The 22,641-nt window shown below is 40.5% G+C and overlaps 3 protein-coding genes across 4 annotated transcripts; all 3 read right to left on the reverse strand.

The window, feature by feature from the left end:
* Positions 1–523: 523 nt before the first annotated feature.
* Positions 524–11,991, reverse strand: LOC119719362 (tRNA wybutosine-synthesizing protein 4-like). The gene is made up of 13 exons (XM_038188791.1): positions 11,851–11,991; positions 11,351–11,551; positions 10,681–10,873; positions 10,189–10,342; positions 9,883–9,981; positions 9,253–9,343; positions 8,893–9,000; positions 8,333–8,417; positions 7,608–7,862; positions 6,346–6,989; positions 5,388–5,572; positions 1,993–2,125; positions 524–1,325 (listed from the first exon to the last, which is right to left on the reverse strand). Exons 1-13 carry the CDS (start codon positions 11,884–11,886, stop codon positions 1,191–1,193), a joined length of 2,319 nt encoding a protein of 772 aa, XP_038044719.1. The 5' UTR covers positions 11,887–11,991; the 3' UTR covers positions 524–1,190.
* On the reverse strand, positions 11,990–13,576 carry LOC119719364 (transmembrane protein 203-like). Its single transcript, XM_038188792.1, has 2 exons — positions 13,404–13,576; positions 11,990–12,433 (listed from the first exon to the last, which is right to left on the reverse strand). The coding sequence occupies exon 2, from the start codon at positions 12,430–12,432 to the stop codon at positions 12,028–12,030; it is 405 nt and encodes a 134-aa protein (XP_038044720.1). The 5' UTR covers position 12,433; positions 13,404–13,576; the 3' UTR covers positions 11,990–12,027.
* Positions 13,577–14,337: 761 nt separating this feature from the next.
* Positions 14,338–22,562, reverse strand: LOC119719365 (transformer-2 protein homolog alpha-like). Of its 2 annotated transcripts, XR_005269908.1 has the most exons (9): positions 22,231–22,562; positions 21,081–21,379; positions 20,309–20,363; positions 19,821–19,949; positions 19,389–19,448; positions 19,180–19,295; positions 18,414–18,483; positions 16,700–16,867; positions 14,338–16,352 (listed from the first exon to the last, which is right to left on the reverse strand). XR_005269908.1 is itself a non-coding variant. In XM_038188793.1 (8 exons), the coding sequence occupies exons 1-7, from the start codon at positions 22,258–22,260 to the stop codon at positions 16,729–16,731; spliced, it is 828 nt and encodes a 275-aa protein (XP_038044721.1). In that variant the 5' UTR covers positions 22,261–22,560; the 3' UTR covers positions 14,338–16,352; positions 16,700–16,728. The 2 variants fall into 2 exon arrangements, 1 of the variants encoding a protein (XP_038044721.1); XM_038188793.1 differs by lacking the exon at positions 18,414–18,483 and having other exon boundaries at positions 22,231–22,560.
* Between the last annotated feature and the right edge of the window lie 79 nt (positions 22,563–22,641).

Here is a 22,641-nt window from a genome sequence, read left to right on the forward strand (position 1 = left end):
AGGGTAAAAACCCAACATTTGCATCACTCGGACACAAATTCCATCTTATGAGTAGACTTTGGAGTGGCTTCGATGATCTCTTTTTATTACTCACATTTATTATTAAGCATAAAAATATGGGCTTCCCATCCACCATTCCCTCGGGATTTACGCCCGTGGGTATAATGCATGTACATGTAGCGGTTATAACTACCTTTAAAAATAATGGGTTCATTGTCACAATAAACACATTTTTATTTGCTGTATAGAACATGTATGTCTGGGGATAAGTAACTTCACATAATTTACTTAATTTGATTGAAGACAGCCATTTTGATGGGTCAACTGGTCTTATTTCTACAAATATATATATTTTTTTTACCCAAACAACACATACATGTAATAAAACTGGTGTAAGTAAAGAAATGGTTTTTGTTGTATTATACAAAAAAAGGGAATAAAAAACATTTAAATATCCACCACATCATGTGAAGAAACTCTTTAAGCCTGGCGCACAGAGAGCAATCTGCTTCGCCAAAAGCCATTCGTGGCCGGTGGCGTAAGCAGATAGCTCCCGTGTGCGGTCAGTTTTACCAAAGCTTTCGGTCATTCGTGACGTTGCGCCAAATATCTAACGTGTTTGATAATTCTAGGCACTTGTGCCCAAAGTTTTACCGTGTGCGGTGAACGAAAGCTATCTGCTCTCTATCTGTAGTACCTTTAAATTAAAGGGGCCCTCTGATCATAACAGTCATATCATTAAGGTGTGTACCAAATGAGAAGCAGATTCCGCCTCCTAAGGATTGCCGGAGACTGGTGCCTGTTATTAGCTTGCAGGATTGGTCAAGTTGAGGTAGCTCCTTTAAATTAAAGGGGCACTCCGGTCATAACAGGGCTGTCATTAAGGTGTGTACCAAATGAGAAGCAGTTGCCTCCTTCGCCAAGGATTGCCAGAGACTGGTGTCTGTTATTGACTATCAGGATTGGTCACGAAGAGAAAGGTCCTTTAAATTAAAGGGGGGCTCCGGTCATAACAGGGCTGTCATTAAGGTGTGTACCAAATGAGAAGCAGTTACCTCCTCCGCCAAGGATTGCCAGAGACTGGTGTCTGTTATTGACTATCAGGATTGGTCACGAAGAGAAAGCTTCTTTAAATTAAAGGGCACTCCGATCACTCTGATCATAACCTTTAAACTAAAGGGGACCTCCGATCATAAAAGGGCTGTCATTAAGGTGTGTACCAAATGAGAAGCAGTTGCCTCCTCCCCGAGAATTGCCAGGCTGGTTTCCGTTAGCAACTCGCTGGTGTGACCATGAACCATTAAGGGGCGATCAACAACACATGCCTACAAAAAAAGGTTCAGAGTTGAAACTCGATGTTATAGGGCCCTGGTGTAGAGCAAAGTTGATCAGTTGTGGAAAGCAACAAGCTCAGGCTAATCGTAAGCTGTTAAAAGCGCGAAAACACAATAAGCTTTGGCCCGGTTCCGGAATGTCTCACTTCATATGCAAAATAGATGCGCATCGATTGAGACAAAGAGGCGTGTTCCGAAAACTTTCAGCAAAGGTGCATTTACTGACGACAGCATTAAAAATGCCAGAGCTTGAAAGTTGTGTCTTGTTATTAAAGACATCAGGGAGATAATCTTGAATCTCTTTTCAGTTGAGATAAAAATTGCTCCTATACGGTGGTCTTGTAAGGATGTGGTCTCAATCAGGAAAAAAGGACTGCAAAATGATAGCTTTAGACGGAAGTAAACGTTGAGGAACTTTTTTATAAGGCGGGGGAGTTATAAAGGTGAATCTATATTTACTACATCCTGTGCAGTTCGCATTGCTTCATTTTTAGTGTGGCACATATTATTCAAGCAACATGCCTACTTTCATTTCAGCTCGGGGAAATTCTCAAATTTTCCACGCTGAGGAATATCTCTTGGAAAGAGAAAATGCCTAATTCTAAGGCAGGATGCGAATGTAGAAACCTCACAATTTTAACAATTACAATGTACTCACTGGTATGGAATGCAGACGGCATGTTAAAGCTTCCAGATCCACCACAGCTACGGTATAACCCCCTCCACCGAGGGGGTTGACTCCGCCCACAAGAAGGAGCCTGCTGTCAACTACATGGGCTGTATGTGAGTACCTGCAACAAACAAAACTCAACATTAACAAAAGTCAACATTAACAAAAGTCAACATTAACAAAAGTCAACATTAACAAAAGTCAACATTAACAAAAGTCAACATTAACAAAAGTCAACATTAACAAAAGTCAACATTAACAAAAGTCAACATTAACAAAAGTCAACATTAACAAAAGTCAACATTAACAAAAGTCAACATTAACAAAAGTCAACATTAGGGAATCAGGTTGGTGCAGTAGTACTTTCCTTATTTTTAATCCCAGCAACTCGGATTCAAATAATGAGGTATTTCTAGTCCCTACTTGATTCTGTAGCTTTCCCTGGAATATAATCCTGGGGTTTTCCTGTAACGTCTAAAAACGAACAATTTTAAAGGGTCCATAACATGAATTTTTCTTAGTCACATATTCTTTGCAACTTTCTACTCCTTGTAAATGTATGAAACTATCTGACATCCCTTTCTGGTTATATGATTTAAAAGTGCAATTCTTTACAAATTAAAAAATTTCCATGTTTTTCCGGACAACTGACGTCGATGTGATGTCATGTGAGGACACTGTTCAGTTTTGGGGTTTTCTGTTCAAATTGTGAACCAAAACTTTGCTCATTTAAAACATCTGTAAGAATTATTTGCTCACTGCATTACTGCCATGTACTGACACAACGACAAATCACCAAAGAACATTTACGACGGCAAAATATCCAAAATTCTGGCAACTTTTGGTGCTGAAATAAAGTAACATTGAGGTTTCTGCCTGAAATGACATCACACCAAAATACCCTTGAAAATGGCAGAAAAAAAAATGAAAGTCAGGTTCAATGGGATACAAAGGTGCATTTTGAATGACTGCATGAACAACCCTAAGGCCCTAGCATGATGTACTAGGAACCATACCCATCCTGGCAAATTCCAACACCATATGGGTAACTGCACACACGTATTTCTGACTTTGTTTCTGGAGGTGTGCCAACCCAATGTAAAAGACTGTCAGTTTAGGGGTACTGTACCCATCCTGACAGATTCCAACAAAACATGCTGTTGGGGTTTGATGGGTTGAGTTCTGTAAGGGTTAAAAAAATATTACACTACATGGGCCCTCTAAAAGTCTTTTGTCTAGGATTCTTCACAATTGTACTTTCAGGTGACAGTATACAAATTATTGTTCAAGAAACTGGAAGAAAAGAAGGAAAAAAGGTCAGTATGCCAGGTGTTCCATAGCAAGGACCAATGTACTTTTTTAGGTATGTACAAAGTTCACAGAAGTTACCCTTTTATAGAAACTTCTGACATTTAAATGCTTCACTAGTTAGCAATGTTCCCACCAATTGAAAGTGAAGCGAAATTGCAGACTTCCGGCATGGTTTGTTGACTTGTAATGAGACCCAGATATCCTGACTGATGCAGGGGCAGAGTCAAATAGCACATTATCAGTTTCATTTTCTGGCTTCCATTTCTCACGGCTCATTTTACAGCCAAGAAAATTATTCAAGTTCAAGCATCGAGGATTGAATGCATCATACACATGACATACTTCACAAGATTTACATGTAACAGGGAAACAGGTCATCATGATGGAACTTTCAGTATCAACCTTAAAAAGGAGTCTTACAATATCACGTCCCACAAAAAAAAATCCATACCTTGATCCTTAAGGATATAATGTCAATACTTTTGGGGAATAATACCCTAAAACTAATTTATCAACTTGAAATGCTCGTTTTCTAACATTGGTTAACAATTTTATAGCGAGCCATACCATTAAACCTCTTATGCAAACGTACATTCTGTGCCAAGTTGTCCTTGCAATTAAAATCAATCAAGTGACTATTTTCAACATTTAAGAGTTCACAGCCTATAAGAGCAGGATTGACTGTCTGTGACTGTTTTAAGTAACTTGATACACCAGTGCTTTGACTGGAGGTGATTGATAAGACCGCTGTGCCAAACAGACTCTGAGGCAGTTTGGCCTTGAGACTTTTGACCTGATGGATCTTGCTACACTGGGCAGGCTTGTCATTTTGTCAAGTACATGTACATGTACTTCCTTTTAGCTGCGTTCAGCTGGGTTTCTAGCCGAAATAACTTTCAAATTTGAAATCAGAGCACTCCAAAAGTATTTGCAATACAACTCCCCCCATAAGACATAATGAAATCAACAATTTTGAAAGACCAAACAGAAAGAAGTACATGTACATGTACTTCATTTTATTCAAAACTACATGTATGTTGTTTGTACTTAATATGTGAATGTATGTGGTAATCTCATTTATACACTAACATCAAATGCCACTACTTTATCATATCAGAATTACTAAACACCTACTCAACCAGAGTTGAGAGTAGACTATTTATTTGTTTAGAAATAAAATAAGGATACGAAACTAACACTTGCTGTTTGTTTTGACAGCTAGCAAGTAGACGATAGAGTTGAACCAATCCTGGCAATAGTTTATGACAGGTAGTTCATGCTGAAAATGCCTCTTACTTTGTGTATGTCTTTAACTATACATTCCTTGACATCAGCTACACATGTTGTAGCCTAGAAAAGCTTGATGTACTTGCGAGGTGGCAGTTTTGATGATGAAACAAAAGAACGCAAACTGAAATATCTTTTATTTCCAGTGATTCCCCCATTATTTTTACTTTCATATTATTTACTTCTAAACTGCAAGTTGAGATTGTGTTGATAATTGAAAATCATTTGTGATCAAATAAGTTGGCCAGACAAAAGGCAAAATTATTGAAACCCAACATAACCAGACCCAGGCCAACCCGACCCACCCTAACTAAAACAAATCCAACCCAACCCGAGCACCCAGTCCCAACCCATTACAACCCAGTCCAAACCCCAACACTCACCCCACCCAGCATCCAGCCCCAACACAACCCCACCAAACCCAACTCAACCCCACCCAATCAAACTAAACCAGCCCCAACCCAGCACCCAGTCCCAACCCAATACAACCCAACCCATCCCATCCAAACACAACCCCAACCAACCCCAACACCCAGCCCAACCCAACCCATCCCATCCCAACACAACCCCAACCAACCCCAACACCCAGCCCAACCCAACCCAATCAACACCAACTCAACCACACCACACCCAACACAACCCCACCCAGCCAAACTGACCCAGCCCCAACCCAAACAAACCCAACACAACCCATTCCGACCCCAACCAACCAAACCAAACCCAACACCCAGCCCACCGAACCCAACCAAACCCAACCTAATGCAAAATTTCCCATGAGTGCATACCTTGGTGGTAATGAAGGTGTAAGCTTGATTTCTTGACACCTCAGGGTTTCCAGATCAATGACATGAACAGAGGTCAAAGGTCGCATGTCAGTGCCCAGACCACCAGCAATGACCATCCTGGTATCCTGCCACACACATGTAGAGTGAGAGTGGGAAGCAGGTGGCTGGTCACCAGTTATCTCTAGCTGAAACAAAAGAATAAGCCAAAGCACTTATCGGGAAATGCAAAAACCTAAAATCAAAAGAAAAGAAGTTCACGAGCCAGGCATATCCAAGAGATATGAAGTTGAGCAACATACATGTATTCCCTTCTATTCTTGTTGACCAGTGGTTTAATGACGTACAGCGCACCTGCAATTATATTAACCCAAACGATCCCCAACCAGCCAAACTCCAACATCAGGGTTTGTTGGAATCTGTTAGGATGAGTATTGCACTAGTAAACTGACTGTGTTTTACATGGGATTAGGCATACCAGAAATAAACAGAGTCCAACTGTTTATGTGCACCGTTTACCATACGGTGGTGGGATTTGCAAGAGTGAGGAAGGTTCCTAGTGAATCACCCTAGGGAGTTCGGATTAAAGACACATCAGATCATTTGCTTTCTGTGGTTTTTTTTTTTTTTTTCGTTTGAAGCAACAAAATTACTCACAATCTGAATGAAATTTCCAAAAAAAAAAAAAAAATTCCAAAAAAAAAAGAAAAAAAACCTTTCCCAAAAAACCCCCAAACTTTCCACACAAAATAAAATTAAAAAAAACCCCCAAAACCCCCCCAAAAAACAACAAACTTTCCCCCCCAAAAAACCCTTTTTCAAAAAACTAAAATGTTGGCACTAACGGGCTTTCGTAGGCTCTAAATCTGATATGAGTGTGCTGTTTTACATGCCCATGTTAGTAAGGCCCAACCATGGACATCCTCATACTGACTCCACACTTCCTACTGAGCCAACTCACCCTTTGCCAGTCCAGTCCACCGACATCAAACGCCCAGCAGTCACTAAACACAGCGTCCTCTGCTCCCCTGCCTCCATATATCACAACACACTCCTTGCCCCTGACATTAGCACGTATCGCCGAGTGACGCCATCTTGGAACTGGACCATCAGAGTTTGGTGTTTCACTACACTGATAGCTAAATCCAGTTATATCACACACTCTATTTTCCCTCGACGAAGGATTTTTCTCTGAATATCTCAATTTTTCTGGATTGGAGGAGGGGTTGTCGTTCTCAGCCTGTGCAGTCCTTCCACGGCGCGCAACAAAATGCTGACAATTTTTCGCTGTCCTGTTTTGCAGCCTGACTAGACCCAAGCCACTCCCATCAGTTTCATTTGCATTAGTCTGTGCCCTCGAGTTGTTCCCACTAGGTAAGCAATTTGGTGACACACCTGTGGAGTCAGGGAGCAAAACTTGATTTCCATCCTCAGAAGTTGCTGACATTTGATCATCAGTTTTTCTTACAGCCGTGTCATGCTGTTTTGTGTCAAAGGTCAAGATCAGAGTGGAATTGTAGGGTCTTGTAGGAGAGCTCCGCCCACCAAAAAGAAGCCACCTGTTGCCCCCGGAGATGGCTGTCAAAGAGTGATGCATTCTGGGTCCTTTGAAATTCAAAAACGAATAATCATTAGAATATCAAGAAAAAATGAAAAGCAAAGAAACAAGTAGGTGGATGTACAGTTGTTGACTCGAACTTCCTTGGCATTTTGCCAAGAACCATTCTGATTCCTCAACAATCCACGACATTTGTAGTTCAAGCTAATGGTACATTCTTTGTCCTTGAAAGACATATGCAGGAAGTGAGCTGTCCAGTTGAAAAGTGGTCTCTTTGAGACAAACACAATGTTGTGACCGTTCTTGTCCAAATTATAAAATGTTTTGCAAGAAATCAGCCACTGATCTCATGAACCCAGACAAAGTTGCAAAATGTGGACCTCCTTTTGTACACTCAGGTACACTGATGTGATGAGACTTAACGTCAAAAATTCCACTGGCTTTTTGAGGTCAGTGAGTTTTTGTAACTCATCGCTTCACCGGTTATTGTCATATTGGCCAGCTGTTAGCTGGGTCACTGTAATTCGGCCTTTTAGATCATCATCCCTCAAGCCAGAAAGAGCCGAGCAGGAAAAATGGCATCCCTGGCTACTTCAAAGGCAAAGGGGATTGTATACTTAAGTAAAATGAAAAAAATATAATTAATATTAACAGTTTTAACTTGCCAAGTTCTTGGGTGCCATGACTTGCTGGAACCATGCCCCAACTTCCAGTTTTGAGATCTACGACGACCACGTCCCCCAGCCTGGTGTGCTTGCCCCCGTCTTCACCAAACCCTCCCACCACGATGGCCGTGTCTGCAGACAGTAGGCTGCTTGCATGACCGAAGCGTCTCAATGGTTTCTGCTGGGCCTCCGAGAGGGGAAAGGTTACAATCGACGAAAGCTCTGGGATGCACTGGGCGGTCAAAGGTTGATGACCTGTAAACCAAAATTACCAGCTATATGTGAAATGTTCTGTCAAAACCAGAGCCTTTTTCGCAGAGCTTGCTAAACCCAAAAATGATGTTGGGTGATTTTTTATTCTTCAATTTTCAGGGATTGTTTCACAACTCTGTGATTCTAAACAAGTCTAAACTCTATACTGTGAAAGTTGCCGACCATAATTTTGCCTTTAAATGTGATTTTTTTTTTATGACTTGGGAAGGTATATCGGTTCAAGAAATGCATAACCTAAAATTTTACCAGGCATTTTCTCTTTTTGTTTTGTTTTGCACCTACTAGAACTGGTATGAGGAAAAATATTTTAAACTTGCAAAATTCATGATTTTTTTGCATATTTTTCAAATGGAACAGTTTTGAAAATGCACCAGGACATTATAAGAGCTGGCACTCAGGAATGGTATAGCACTTATCATATTGTTATTTTCTCGACAGGCTGAATTTCTCACCTTCAGAGAGGAATTCTGCCATGTTACTGCATGTCCCGTTGCACCCAGCTATGACAGCATAGTGACTGCACTTCAAATGCCATTCCTGTAAAGCCAGGGCAAAACAGTACAAACTTATGATCACATGTGACCTGCAAACAATTGTCATGAAAGCTCTACACAATGGCATGGGTGGCTAGTGCATAAAGTGCTCTCCTCTCACCACTGTGGCCTGGGTTCGATTCCCAGCTCGGGCCATATGTGAGTACAGTTTTTCGTTGATTCTCTCTTCTGCCACGAGGGTTTTTCTCCAGGCTCTCCGGTTTTCCTCCATAGGCAAAAATCAACACTTTTGATCTCTGGCTGTGCTCCGTGGTCAGACATTGGCTTCTGAGGTCAGTGAGTTTTGTAACTCATCGCTTCACCGGTTATTGTCATCGTGGCCAGCTGTCAGCTGGGTCACTGTAATTCGGCCTTTTAGATCATCATCCCACAAGCCACTAGAACAAACACAAAACAACTGTAGTCACTATTGTCATTTTAACGACAGCTGATTTGGGGTAAAAATGTAGCACGAATACCTCAAACTCGTCAAAAGGTTCCAGCGACTCCACTCGCAGTTTCTCCTTCACTGGTAACCTGGTGTTGTAGTATGTATTCATGTCTATTGCACTGGCTCCCTGCCATCCCTGTGTTAATAATTATCAAAATGCAGTCAACGTTTGATGGTAGGTGACCTTGGTTAAGACTAGAAGCACATCTCTGTCAAGGTAAACATCTTATGAAGTGAATGAAAATATAACCACAATAATTGGTGACCGATGGGAATTTGACCGATTTTGACCGATGGGAATTTTGTCAGGAATATGGACAAGGCGGAAGAATGAACTGAACCTATGTTATGTGCCACGTTAAGGCAGTCAGTGTGTACATGTACATACCAGTGAGAGGAATCTTTGCTGTTGTGCTTCCGTGGTTGGGTACGTCTTAATGGCCTTCAAGGGAGAATTCAGCTTCTCAAAATGTTTCCTCCTGAAAAGAAGGAGAAAAGTCAAGATAAAGATATGCAAAGCTGAAATAAGAGCAAATGAAATAGTTTGTACAAAGTAACAAGTAACTATAAACCAACATCAGCTGACATTTGATGGAAAAAAAGTAAGGAAAAAAAGACAGAAAAAAAACCGCGTCACCGTGGGGCAAGCTCCGTACCAGAAACCGGAGACTTTTTTGGGGGGGGGGGGGGGGGGGGCATTAAACAAGTACGCTTGAAACAGGCTAGGGGCCGGGATGCAGATAGCTCTCGCCTTCAAAAGGCCATGAATGTGGGTCAGCAGCCAGACCACTAGCCGGTTTTAATCATACTTGTTTAAAACCGGACAAGCCCACATTTAGTTCCTTAATACAAACTGGTTAACAAGCAAGGGCAGATGTTTTGTATGTGAATGTTATTTTTTTGCCAGTTTTCAGTCCACATGCAAATTTCGTCATTATTAAGAAAATTAATGAGAAATGTTTGTTTCGAGAAGGGGCTTCACGCTGAGTAAGTATTTTGAAACAGTTATTGGACTTACATAACCAAACCAAAGGCATCACTAGGATGTATCTGTTCGTACGTCAGAAAGACGGCGTTGGGGAATGACGACGAGGCCCACTGGATCAGAGCATCAGAGCTGGAAATACAAAACAAGACTCGTTACCTAACCTTTGTCAGTAGGTATTGCGGTTCACCTACACGTTAAATTAAAAAAGACTATCCTTCACACTTTGATCTTATCCCACTGCACTGCACAAAATGACGATATTCTGATCTTTCAGCTCATTTTGTGGTGAGAGATAAACATTTGCGACATTTACTACGTCTTGGAAATGGTGCTTACCTACGAACTTCCATGTAGGTCAGCACACATTCAGACAGCAGTAAGGTCGGTAGGTGACAGTTGATGCCGGTTTGTTGCAAACACCTCTGTAGACCAGGAAGATTAGTAAGATCCAGGCCCAGTAAACGGTAGTCATGGGATATCAGGAAGATTCCTTGGAGAACAAAAACAAAAACAAAATGAGAAATTAAATTCATCAATCACAAGATTCAGAATTAAACATTCATCACCGAGTCAATAAAAAGTGTTCTTAGAAACTTTACGTTTTACTAGACATTATTGTATTTTATAATTCTGAAAATCTGCATCTACTTGCAAGCAAACCAGTATTGTTTGACACCTGGACTATTGTACAGTTAAAGACACAGACCTCCCTTAACATAAGTAAATCAATAGAATTTCGGAAATGTTCAAAAATCACCAAAACAGAGAACTTTTATCAACTTTTATCATTTAATCGACTTCACTATTGTATGTGCCTTTTCCACTCACCCTTTGCATATTCTTGAGCATCGTTGATGTCTTCACCGAGTTGTTGTCTCAACTGCGCTGTGGTCTTGATAATAGTCGCCTTCCGTCGGACGACATCAGGAAAGTCAACTTCATAAAATGTTGTATTTACAAGATGTCCACTGGCACGCAGCCTGAAGAACGCAGAGTCAAACCCTGCACCAAGGGATATGATCTACAAAGTGCACAAAATGAAAAGGATAAATAAAATAACTCATTATAAACCCTAACCACACCCAATCCTTCGAAATCCAACTGCATGTTTTGTTGGAATCTGTTGGAGTGAGTACTGCAAGAGTAAACTGATTCTGCTTTACATGGGGTAAGGCATACCCCTGCAATCAGAGTCCAACAGTTTGGGTGTTGCGTTACCATGGTGTTGGATTTTGCAAGAGTGAGGAAGGTTCTTAGTAAATCACTCAAGGGGTTAGGGTTAACACCCTGAAACATTTTTTTTCTTTCCATAAATCGGTTTTTCTTTCTGAAGAAAACATTCAAGGATAACAATAATCTTAAAACGAAAATATATTCTCAAGTCAATTTATCATGCGTCATGTTCAGATGGTGCATTTCAGCTATTTCAGACTAGTTTTCAGACCGCAAACGTTTCTCCCATGATTTTGAGACTTCTACATATAGGCTAGGGCCTTACCTGCTTCTTTCCCTGATGAACGGACAAGAACTGTTTCAAGACGTCATCAATCACCTGTGCCCTGATGTAGTAGCCTCTGTTGATGAGTGGAGCGCGGCGAGACGTCTTGGAGACAAACAATCTCAGGAAGTCATCGTTGAAGTAACCCTGCGATGCTGTGGAGCATTTACTGACGATACTGCTGTCATTGGTGCCTTGTACCTAGTAGGACAATGTAGCATCATTTTACTATCACTTCCACAGAATTTATCATGGGTTAACCCTAAATTCTTAGGCCCTTTTGGCTAGGAACAAGCCTCAATCCTCCAAAATCAAAGCGAAGCTGCATACCCCTTGAAGCCTGGTGTATATTTTATGAAAAGGTGGCATCAAGAGACTGCATTGCCAAATTTGCAATTAAAAAACGGGAGTCATCAAACTTTTAATTACAGACTTTTGTTCTGCAGTACTTGGGTCATCAGTAAACTATTAAAATAAAATAAACACAAATAGGTACTCACAGCAACGTCATTTCCTTGTTTGGATGATCTTGGCATGGTCAGGCACAAAAGTACCAATTGTCTCCCAGTTTATTACACCTGTGTTTATCCAAAAGTTAATCCCCAAATGGGGAATATTTGCAATGCTTCCTTCTCAATTCTTTCAAAGTTAAAATGTTTGAATTAAATAAATGCTGACTAGGACACCTGGCAGGCCCTGATCATGAGAACCTGAAACAGGACAAAGAGCGGCGACATGATGATCGAGCACGGGATGTCGGCTTCACCCTCCAGCCGCTTGCACAGAAGCATCTTGAAGACGAAGATCAGGGCCAGAAGCAGACCGCTCCAGAACAGCCGCAGGGCAGCCACCCGGAATCCCTGGTACAGGTACAGCCGGATGACCACGATGGAGACGAAGTAGCCGTTTAGGCTGTCACAGGTGAAGAGCGGGGCAAAGATCGTCCACCAGGTGACGGGCCAAACGTCTTGAAGCTTGAGGGTCAGGAAGACGGTGAAGAGCAGGAGGGAGACGGTGTGGACCCAGAGTTCAAAGACGGTCATCCCCAGCCATTGCACCGTCTCACTTAGTGTGAACAACATCCTGGGAAGAAAACAGCAGGCCAAGATGTTTGTCATGAAGCAAAGGTACATGTAGGGGAAAACGTAGTATTTTGATGACGTTACGTTTTACACCATATATGATACATGAATGATGGTCAGTGTTTTATGATGCACTCTTAGCAATCCACTCAAAATGTGTGTAGACCACTTCGAGTGAGTCATTAGTCAGCCCACATAGTGCGAGTGCGTTAAGCCGCTGGTAACTGCACAATTGACAAAACAGTCTCGATTTCAATTTCCTCATAGCTCAGAAGGAGCAAGTACGGTATTTGAGGAACATTTTATATGGGAGCTAATTTTGCGCATGGGGCGCATTTTAGTAGGACTGAATATACGCAGTGGCTATTGTTACGGCAGCCGTAACGCATTTCCCATTTTCTATCGTTACAGTACTAGTAGGCCTACTGCAACTTTTATAAAAACATGAGAAGAAAATATAAATTAGAAGGAAAAAAAGTGAATTTGAACGTTATGAAATTCGGACTTCATTTCCCTTTTAAAAAAAATCCTCCAAAGCCTCAGGTTAGAAAAGGAAAAAACTTCGAGTGCAAAACTGAGAAGTGAGATGCGAACCCGCAACCTCGCGGTGCAAAATCCTACCCACTATCGACTGAGCTGTCGCACTGCTCACCAAAACGTGGGGAAACAAATAATTCTATACCTGCGCGCGTATCAAAAAAGTATCGTAGAGGGCGCTAAACAACGAATGCCGTAACGGTAGCCACTTCGCTGAATATATGATTTGATTTTAAACAATTACGGAAAAAACAGTGAACGTGGCTATATAATGATATGCTTACGGGTCTGACAACAACTACACAACTGCTCAATATTTTTTTGTAAGCTAAGCCTACAAATAGTACAATATTAACTTGAAGTCAAGTAGTGAAGTACAAATTAACAAAATTTAATTCCCATTTCACCAGTTTCGTGAAAAGATTTTACTGCACCTGAAAACATGATTCAAGCCACAAACATGCGATGTGGAGTCCGCACCTGACAAAAGACATTAACTGCTACACAACGAAGCTCTTAACGACCAACTATTAATTATAAAAAACTAAAAAAACTCGCCGCGGAATGCCGACCCAGAAACTTGTTAGTGAATGTTACAACATTTCTGCCTGACCATTCCCGAGTTAAAATGCGCCCTCTATCATATCAGGCGATCTTTTTGTTGGAATCTTAAAATTAGACAAGAACTAGTCCCACACGCTCTAACCATTGATCTCCATATATGGAGATCAATGGCTCTAACTCACACAGGCGTACCTAGTAAAACATACGAACTTGTGGACATTCCTGTTTTCGTGAAGTTAAGAAAAACCGGAGAAAAAAATCGTATTATTCGCACTGTGAACACTCTTTCAACCCGACTGTTTTATCATTTCCTTTAGTGTTCCTTTTTATTTTGCAACAAATAACCCTTACCCCAAAATGCCTCTAAAACCCGTTTTTCAGAGAGGGGCAAACTTTGTGTGGACCTGCTGGCTTTAGTTTAGTTCACCTATGGTCCGCAGAAGGTTCACCAACCTGCATTGTGTGGACCTGTTTTATTGAAGTTCGGAATCACCGATAACTACGATGTGTATTTCCATGTTCAACAAACAAAGACAACCAAAGTCTTAGGTCTATATTATAAGCAGGCATGCAACTGGGAATTTAGGGGTTAAAAATCGAGGAAATTCCTAACCACACAAGGCTTTGTACAGTGTTTTTCAATTTGTAATGGCATTCATGAGAAGTAAAAAATGAGGAAATCAGCGGACCCGAGGAAAAGTTGCTACTGCAAGGGTACAATGACGCCAATTCATTGGGAATAAAGTGCCGCAATTAGCAGGATTGTCAGGGAGCATCATGGTATACATCAAAAAGTAAACACAGTAAATTTCTGTTTCCTTTATTGTCACATCATGAACAATCCAAACACATATCAGTGCAGCACAACAGGCATAATAACTACATCAATATTCGGTAAATACAGGTCAGCTAGTAGATTAATTTTTAAAAAACCAGCATTTTTTTTCTTCACATTTAACGACCATGCTCGAATACAATACTCTTATAGCGTGATCATCTGTAATAATAGCATTGAGGTATACATGTTCTTCAAACTCAATCAATTGGATGAAATATCAACTACAAAACTGTGATGTACATACAAATACTACCATACAGATACAATTCTACTTGCTAAAGTCATGCATATTACTGAACACAAAAGCAGAGAGGAACTATTTCTAAACAATGTAACAAGTTTGAACAAGCAATTATTTCTTATCTAACCAACTTGTACATTCTAATATTTCTCAAAGAGCATTTTTTTTCTGTGTACATATCGTTAGTATGGTGCATTTCAATCAATTAAAAACCACTTTAATTTAGAAAAACCTTCAGGTTACTTTCTCCAAAGAAATTAATAATACCTGTATATAAAATAGATGACGAAATAGAGTAAAATATTGTTTTAAACTAATCCAAACTAAGAAAAAAAAAATGGATATAAGAAGCAAACTAGAACACATTTTTTTTACGGCAACATTTTAACATACCCAGAAAGATTTGCAAAGGTTTACGTAGTGGAAGTACATGTTATAGGTTTTGATTTTTTTTACGGTTGACAAAAGAAAGATAAACCACATGTAGGCCAAAAAGAGATACTTTCCCAACAGTGCTAAAGCAAACCTTCCTACATGTATACTTCTTTGTTGTCTGAAAAGATGATTGAATAGTTTTAGTAAATGGTTCAAATGTATGTGGCTCATTCTATGGGCTTCTACATGCAAAACAATGAAAATAATGAACAGCCATCAAACAAAAGTAGGTGTGTTCTGATGTGCCTTTTAAATCACCAGTAAGAGGCTTCAAAAGTTCTTCAAACAAACACACAATTCAGACTAGTTTTGCTTCACAAAGGCAGGTATGAGCCAAAACATGTTTAACACGTAACTCAATGAACATTTTTCGCTATGCAACTTCATGGCTTAAAAAGAGTTTGTCTATATATGGGAAATTTTTTTAAATGTTTGAACAAAAAACATCATTTCAGTCATATTGACGCTGAACATTATTAAGAGGCTTTAATACATTAAAAAAAATTTAACTCTCTACAACTAAACTTTCAAAGTAGCCCTGTGCAAAACCCTTGCCAAAAAAAACTTGCCACACGCAAAATAAAAAAAGAGGTGCAGAATACAGACAAGAAAGTTGACGGAGAATATGTGACAAAGAGCATTTTCTGTCAATAAGCAGCAGTAAGTGAGCTTTACATGAATGCCAAATAACTACTTTATTTTCTGTTCAGATATCACTCACCAAATTTTCACTAAAAGTGATCACGAACAGGGCACTTGCTCAAAGTCATTTTTGTGGGATAACTACATGTATAGCCAGGCATGCAACTTATATTTAAGAAAAAAAGAGAACAATTTCAATTTTTACAAGACTTTATACAGTGTTTTTCCATTTTTAATGGCATAAGTGTGAAGTGAAAAACGAGGAAATCAGCAGATCCGAGGAAAAGTTGCTTGCCTGTATAGCACGGTTCTACGTTTTTTTTCTTTTGCGAGTGAATGTTTCTCTAAAAAAACACAGTTACAAATGAATGAATCTTCCTTTGAATTTTCTAAACTTTGATTTTTTTTTTTTTTTAAATCAGGTCCTCAACAACTGGTTATTACATTCCAAAATGTCTATTCCCCCAAACTGCGTTCCTCTGTGATTAGTTTAATGTATGATTCTTCAACTAAATCGCTATATACAAGGGTGTTACACGTGCACAAACAATAAAGTTAGTTTTACTGGTTGTATGCAGGGGAAAAAAAGACTGCTCTGAAGAACGAAGTGGCTAAGCAGTCATCCCGGCCACGCTGCAAACTCCTTATGACATGGAACTCCACCTGTAGTAGGAAATGGTAAAAGTTGAATGGTGAACCACATGATCTGAGTGCAAAGCTCCGCGAATAAAAACCCAGCTATGCTTGTGATTCTGGATGGTACCCTTCTGCATTTAGTTTGGTATCATTGGCCCAATTTTGACAAGAACAAGTTGCAAGGGAAATGTCCGTGCGCAACAAGAGGGGGCTTTTTTTCAATCTCTTCTGAGTGCCCTGTAGACAAGACACACCTCATGTGCGCAGTTGTATTTTACAATTATGTCCGAGGACAAGCTATTGTCTTTTCCTTTGTTCCTATAGTATAACACTCTTCGATAGATAGTATAGCACTCTTCAAAAACAAACATTACCTTCCTCTACACTCTGGTCCTTGATGACCTTATGACCTGGATCGTGACCTGGATCTGGTCCATGACTTCTTGCGTGACCTGTGCGCTGACCGTGAGCGGGAGCGTGAGAAGGACCGTCCCCTGGAGCGGTAGGGCGATAAATCACGGAAGTCCCTGCGCTTTTCCGGGCTGTCAAAATAAAGGAAAAAGTATCACATGTACCAGGTCCACCAATGACAACATGATTCATATTAGAGTCTGTACCGGCAAGCATTGACGCTTCTACTGGGAAATGTAACAGTCAGTGCAATATTAAATAATCTACAAAAACCACTGAGATTTTCTAATTTGAAGATCTATGAAGTGTTTATTTACCGTGCAATACAGAGTTTCACTGCACCATACCGGAGCATGTGCGGCTTTGAGTTGAGTGTGACAGAATGCAACTGCTTGCCCGGAGCTTACCACACAAAGGACTTGTAAAGGGTTTGAAGTTTATTCATACTCCACGGAAGATTACTTCAAATGGTTTTAAAATACTTGTGCCAACTGATATGGGCAAAAGTGGGAAAGAATGTTGCAACCTGAAGCTGCTAGAATTGATAGGATTGTCATCCGCATCTATCAGAGTCATGCAAAAACCAGGAATATTGCCCGATGCGAAAAACGATCTTTTGACCTCAATTATGTATTCTACACAGGAAATGAAACAACCTAATTCTGATTGTGACTATACTCATCCAAGTTCAAGACCAAGTGAACACTGAATTTAGTCATGAAAACCCTCATCTCCCTACTTGGCAGGAATCTTCCTGAACCCTCTGAAATCCACCACTTGACTTGACTGTAAGGGAACCAAAGGCATATACTTGAAACTTTCAAGAGACATCGAACAGTATGTTCAGTTACTATACCTAATCCTGCAATACCCTCACAAACCCCCTTGTGGATTGTGGAGGACATTGAAGAGCTACATGTAGGATTATTACAAGTATACTAAATGTGTGACTAAACAGAAATTCCAAGAAGAAGTAGGACAGATTCACAGAGAAAAGTAATTCCAAATTTCACGTTCTCGGAGGGGTAAAAAGAAAGTTGGAGAGGGATAAGGGCTTCTGCTCTGTCTTATAATACTTCAAGAAGTTTACAGAGCTATCAAAACACCAAGGAAAAGCCTGCATAAAGAAACTAAAAACAGTGCTGAACCTACACTGAAAACTGAATGAAGACAAGTTCATTGAATCCAGAGGAAGATGTTAAGAAATAAGAAATTTCAGGACAAACAACTTAAAAGTCTTACAAGAGAGTACAGGTGAGGTAAATGTAGATTCCGGATTTTATTGGGAAAAAAAAAATCGTGCCTAATTTAAAACTGCCAAAACCTAAGGGCGCAATCCACACTCTACTTTGGCTTACCAAACACAGTGCAAGCCACTTACCTGCCATGAATATTCATAATGTTCACATTAGTCACACAATCACAAAATATGAATATTCATCAACAGTGACTCTCAGAACTAGATCACCTGATACAGGTCTATTTATGGATGTATATTTGTATCGGTATTTGACAAATTTTGCTAGCTGCAGGGGCTCTGACACTTGATCAATGAGGAACTCTTGAGTGTTCATTACTCACGAGTAGTCAGTGAGTTTTTTTTTATTCTGGAATGATTGCATTCCAACTACCTGCATGGGTGGGCTTGGCCTCCTGATACAACCACCACAAACTTACTGTACACATTCTTCTCTTCTTTTCTTCAACTCTTCTGCGTCTTCTTCACAGAAATCAAATTTTCTTCATTCTATCAAAAGAAGTTTCCAAGTTCTGTTAGATTGTCTTCGGTTGTTCGCCTAGCTACAAGATGTGCTCCCTGTGGTTTCCCGTGAATTTATTGGAATTTTCCAGAAAAATAAAAAGCAACTACTACAAATGTAGTTTAGCTAAGCCTCGCTTTGCGTTTGTAACTTTTGAAATACATTTTGCCTACTAAATGCATTTTGCCTAAACACGCGCTCATTGCAAACTTTTCAAAAGGTCTTTTGAACTGGAACAGATCCAGCAAACCGCAATTATTTATTGCGCCTGATGGATTATATACAACACTCAGCCACATTTGAACTCAAGAATGTCATCACTGTACACTCAAGGGACAAGGCCGTTTTTGCCATAGCACTGCGGAAACTACAGTTCAATAACTGCAACATTGTTCCAGGATATGCTTGGATTTGACTTCCCACTTCTCATGTACTGAGTGAAACCCCAATTTCAACAATTCAGATTGGCAATACAAAGTAGAGGAAAACCAACTAACCACGGCCACAATATTTTTTTGTGATGGTTTTCTCTTCAAAATTCTGAACAGTCTCGTGCCGGGGGAGACTCATGGTTGCCTAGGCAATAAACTCACAGAGAGCACATCTTGTCCACGTTATCCAGATTACGATGCAGTTTCGACATGCTGGAGCATACACTTCTTGTGAATAAGTAAGAAACTTACAATGTTGGCTGGCCCATGTAGATGCCTGGTGTTGGGGTGTGAGCTCGCTTGGTGATGGAGAAATCCACACGGATACGCCGGCCGTCGATCTCCATCCCGTCCGTACGAACCTTAGCCTGAGGTCACACATTCACAAACGATTTATCGTTAAAGATTTGAAAAGAGCGGACATAATTTTATATTTTATAATTTTTAATTAATAAACTTACGTCTCTGGCATCCTCGACATTATGGAAGGTAACAAATGCAAAACCTCGGGATCTGCCAGTCTGCAAGAAAAACAAAAAGTACTCAATTATAAAAAAACAATTAAAAACAGCTTGAAATCTTGCGCTACAGAGTTCGGTTCAAACGTTTTCGTGAAGGAGTAGTTTGGAAAAGAGAAATACATCTTTCACCAATTTTGTATTGAAATAAAAGTTCAAATATATCAAATGACAAGGATCTATATGTCAGTTACATAAAACAAATATTGAGTGGCTTTAAATTGTGAAATGGGAGGAATATTAATGCTCGGTAAAATCTGGACTTTTCCAGTTCACGAGGCGAAGGAAAAGTCCAGATTTGACCTTGCGATAATATTCCTCCTAATTCACTCTGAGCCACTCAATATTCGTATATTATGCTACTAGTGGTGCTACCTTGTGGTCGTACACAACCTCACATCGGTCCAGCGGCCCATACACTGTGTACACCTCTCTCAAGTCAGTTTCTGTGGTATACAAACTCAGGCCAAACACTCCAATGCAATCGTTCTCAGTCGGGTTCTCCTAGAGAGAGAATGAAAATAAATTATTGAAGAAATCAAGTTGATGCACGTAATTCTCAACATTTGAGCCAAGCCAAGGAATTCCATTCCATCAACACGGCATAAAAAATTCAAATGGGACAATAAGTGGTGCTTTTAATGGCGGCACAATTGCCGACTTTTGCGCTTTGTAAAAAAAGGGTGCTGGTGAAAAAAGGGCACTCGTTACAAAATATTGGGTGGGAGGGGGTAGGTTAATATTCCCCCCCCCCCCCAGCTGGCTACGCCTCTGATCAAAGGGTTAGAAATTAAGGTTTTGGAAGACAAAAGGGAGGGACGTTCAAACTCATTCTGACTGTCACATGACATATGTTCCCTTACCCTGCTCCCAACATGGCGTCGCCTGTCAGACAACGGAGAAGTGCTGCGTTCACGTCTGTAAAAATACCACATAAAAGCACTCGTGAATGTGAATTGAAATATTGGGTTTTGTACTTCAACGATGTACCTTCATAAGCACTATTATGAGCTTGTGAGGAAAAGTTTTACTTGTGTGGAGCACAGACCCAAGAACACATCTGCGCTGCTCAAGTCTGCAGAAGGATGGAGGTCACGGGTTTGAGTCCCATCTACATCAAATCATCCATTGAAAGTACGGGACAGAGATTCGAGGTTTCATACAGAAACAAGGAGCTCCTTGGATCGCACGTGCCGCCTTACTCTGAGCAACTGTTAACATGCCTTTATGATGACCCACTCAAATTTTGTGCACTTTTAAACGATCTCAAATCACCCCTCGATGGCCTTTGACCTCCAACTTTTGAAGAGGCATCATGACCCCACACATAAGGATCAATCCATCCAAGTGATATCAAAATCCATATTATGCAGACCAAGAAACAATTGAAGCATATTAATAACCCAACATGACCTTTGCCCTCAACGTTCCAAAGACTAATTGTGTATTCCCACCCAAGGATCTAAGTTTCATCCAAATCCATCAAATCATGCACAACTAGTACGACTGAATATTCCAGTATAACTTTTACACCTATTGTGATTTGTTGTGCCTGGCAGGGTTATTGCTAATGAGGCTTTTGCATACATTTGTAAGCATGTTGATGAGGAATATCAAATGATGCCTCAAACCTACCGGTAGGATCGTCGTGGACTCCTATCCCGATATGACCTGCCCCTATAGCGATCCCTGGAGCGCGAGCGGTAGCCTCGAATGGGTGACCTGGAGTAGGATCGCCTGTTGTACCGGTCTCGGGAGCGCGATCGCGAGCGGTTACTGCGACGCGGTGACCTGGAGTATGAACTGCTGCGAGAGCGTGACCGGTAGTGGCCACGGGAGCGCGACCGGGACCGGGTGTGGTCAGACAAGGCAGGGGACCGCGACCGGGAACGTGACCTGGAACGTGTATGCCGGGACCGTTTGTGTTTGCTTCTCTGTGGGGAGGGAGGAAATGAACAGGAAAAAAACAAAAACAAAAACAACCTTAGATGTCACATACGAGGTTTGTTTTAGTGGGTTACATGTAGATGGTTATTCCTGCAAAATGATATAGAAACTAAAACACTTTTAATAATTTTAAGATTTTTTTTTTTGTCGAAGATTGCGCAAGGATCCAGTTGCGCAATCTTCGACAAAAAAATCTTCCAGATTGAGCGTACATTCTTAAGAATGCGCAACAAGAGAAGCGATCTTTTCGATGCCAAGAACCGGCTACACTTAGCGAGTCTAGCTGCATCTTCGTTCACTGATGAACTCTTGGGCCGTACTTAAATAATTATACTGTGGCAATGCAAATTCACTAGGGAAAAGATATAACAATGTAAGTGGAGATAATAAGAGACATACATGTAGTAATAGTTTGGTGGAAAGAATTCTGATAACAAAAACGTATAACGTGTTCCTGTGAGGGACTTGTAGCTTGTCTAGACTAAACAAAACACTTCCCAGACTAGTTCCCAGTCCTCCATTATTACAAAACTTCCCATGGGGGGACAGAAAAAAGCAATAATAACAGCTTTAATTGAATTTGAATATGATTATTTCCTCTTTACCAGTAATATGTTTAATTTAACAATGCCGTGCAGTGTTTGTTAAGATTGCGCAAATTCATAAATTGCGCAGGTAATATTCCCACGCAATCTTAAGAATGAGGGCATATTCCTCAGATTGCGTGCTCATTCTGAAGAATGCGCGCTCATTCTTGAGATTGCGCAAATTGCAAGAAAGCGCACATCCAGACTTGATCATGGAGGTCATGGAGGTAGGAATAGGAATGTTAAATTACCCGTTTCTTCTCCTCGACTTTGTCACTCATTTTTCTTTGCTGCCGCTGAATTTTGTTCCCGAAGTACGTGCAGTTACAAAAAAGTAGTTGATTTCTTGTGGTAAACTCCTGTAGGCTGTCAAAACACTCTTCAGAAACACAGAAAACAAGCGATCAAGAAAGCGTCCGCAGTTGCTTCGGCATAGCCTACATATATGGATGACGAAAGCGCAAAACCGATTGCAACCTCGTACACAGGGTCAGGAGAAAACAAAATGGTAACAACCAACGCTCAAGCGCCAAATCTATTTTTATAAAATCTACGTGACGTGCGCATTTGCTACGAGGTTGAAATCATGTTTCTGTTTTATTCCCAGACGTCAAACCTATACATAGACCCCATTTACGGCGGTTAAGTTTGGAGCCTGACTA

This window comes from Patiria miniata, unplaced genomic scaffold (genome assembly GCF_015706575.1).
Source record: "Patiria miniata isolate m_02_andy unplaced genomic scaffold, ASM1570657v1 HiC_scaffold_8, whole genome shotgun sequence".
NCBI classification, from domain to species: Eukaryota; Metazoa; Echinodermata; class Asteroidea; order Valvatida; family Asterinidae; genus Patiria; species Patiria miniata.

Excerpts from the sequence above, each read along its gene's own strand:
- LOC119719362 (XM_038188791.1), bottom strand. The coding sequence starts at position 11,886 with ATGCCAAGATCATCCAAACAAGGAAATGACGTTGCT. Across the intron at positions 9,344-9,882 it reads GATGCCTTTGGTTTGGTTAT|GAGGAAACATTTTGAGAAGC; the intron begins GTAAGTCCAATA and ends CCTTCTTTTCAG. Across the intron at positions 9,001-9,252 it reads AGCAAAGATTCCTCTCACTG|GGATGGCAGGGAGCCAGTGC; the intron begins GTATGTACATGT and ends TTATTAACACAG.
- LOC119719364 (XM_038188792.1), bottom strand. The coding sequence starts at position 12,432 with ATGTTGTTCACACTAAGTGAGACGGTGCAATGGCTGGGGATGACCGTC.
- LOC119719365 (XM_038188793.1), bottom strand. The coding sequence starts at position 22,260 with ATGAGTGACAAAGTCGAGGAGAAGAAACGG. Across the intron at positions 19,449-19,820 it reads AGGTTGTGTACGACCACAAG|ACTGGCAGATCCCGAGGTTT; the intron begins GTAGCACCACTA and ends TTTTTCTTGCAG. Across the intron at positions 16,868-19,179 it reads TACATGGGCCAGCCAACATT|CCCGGAAAAGCGCAGGGACT; the intron begins GTAAGTTTCTTA and ends TTATTTTGACAG.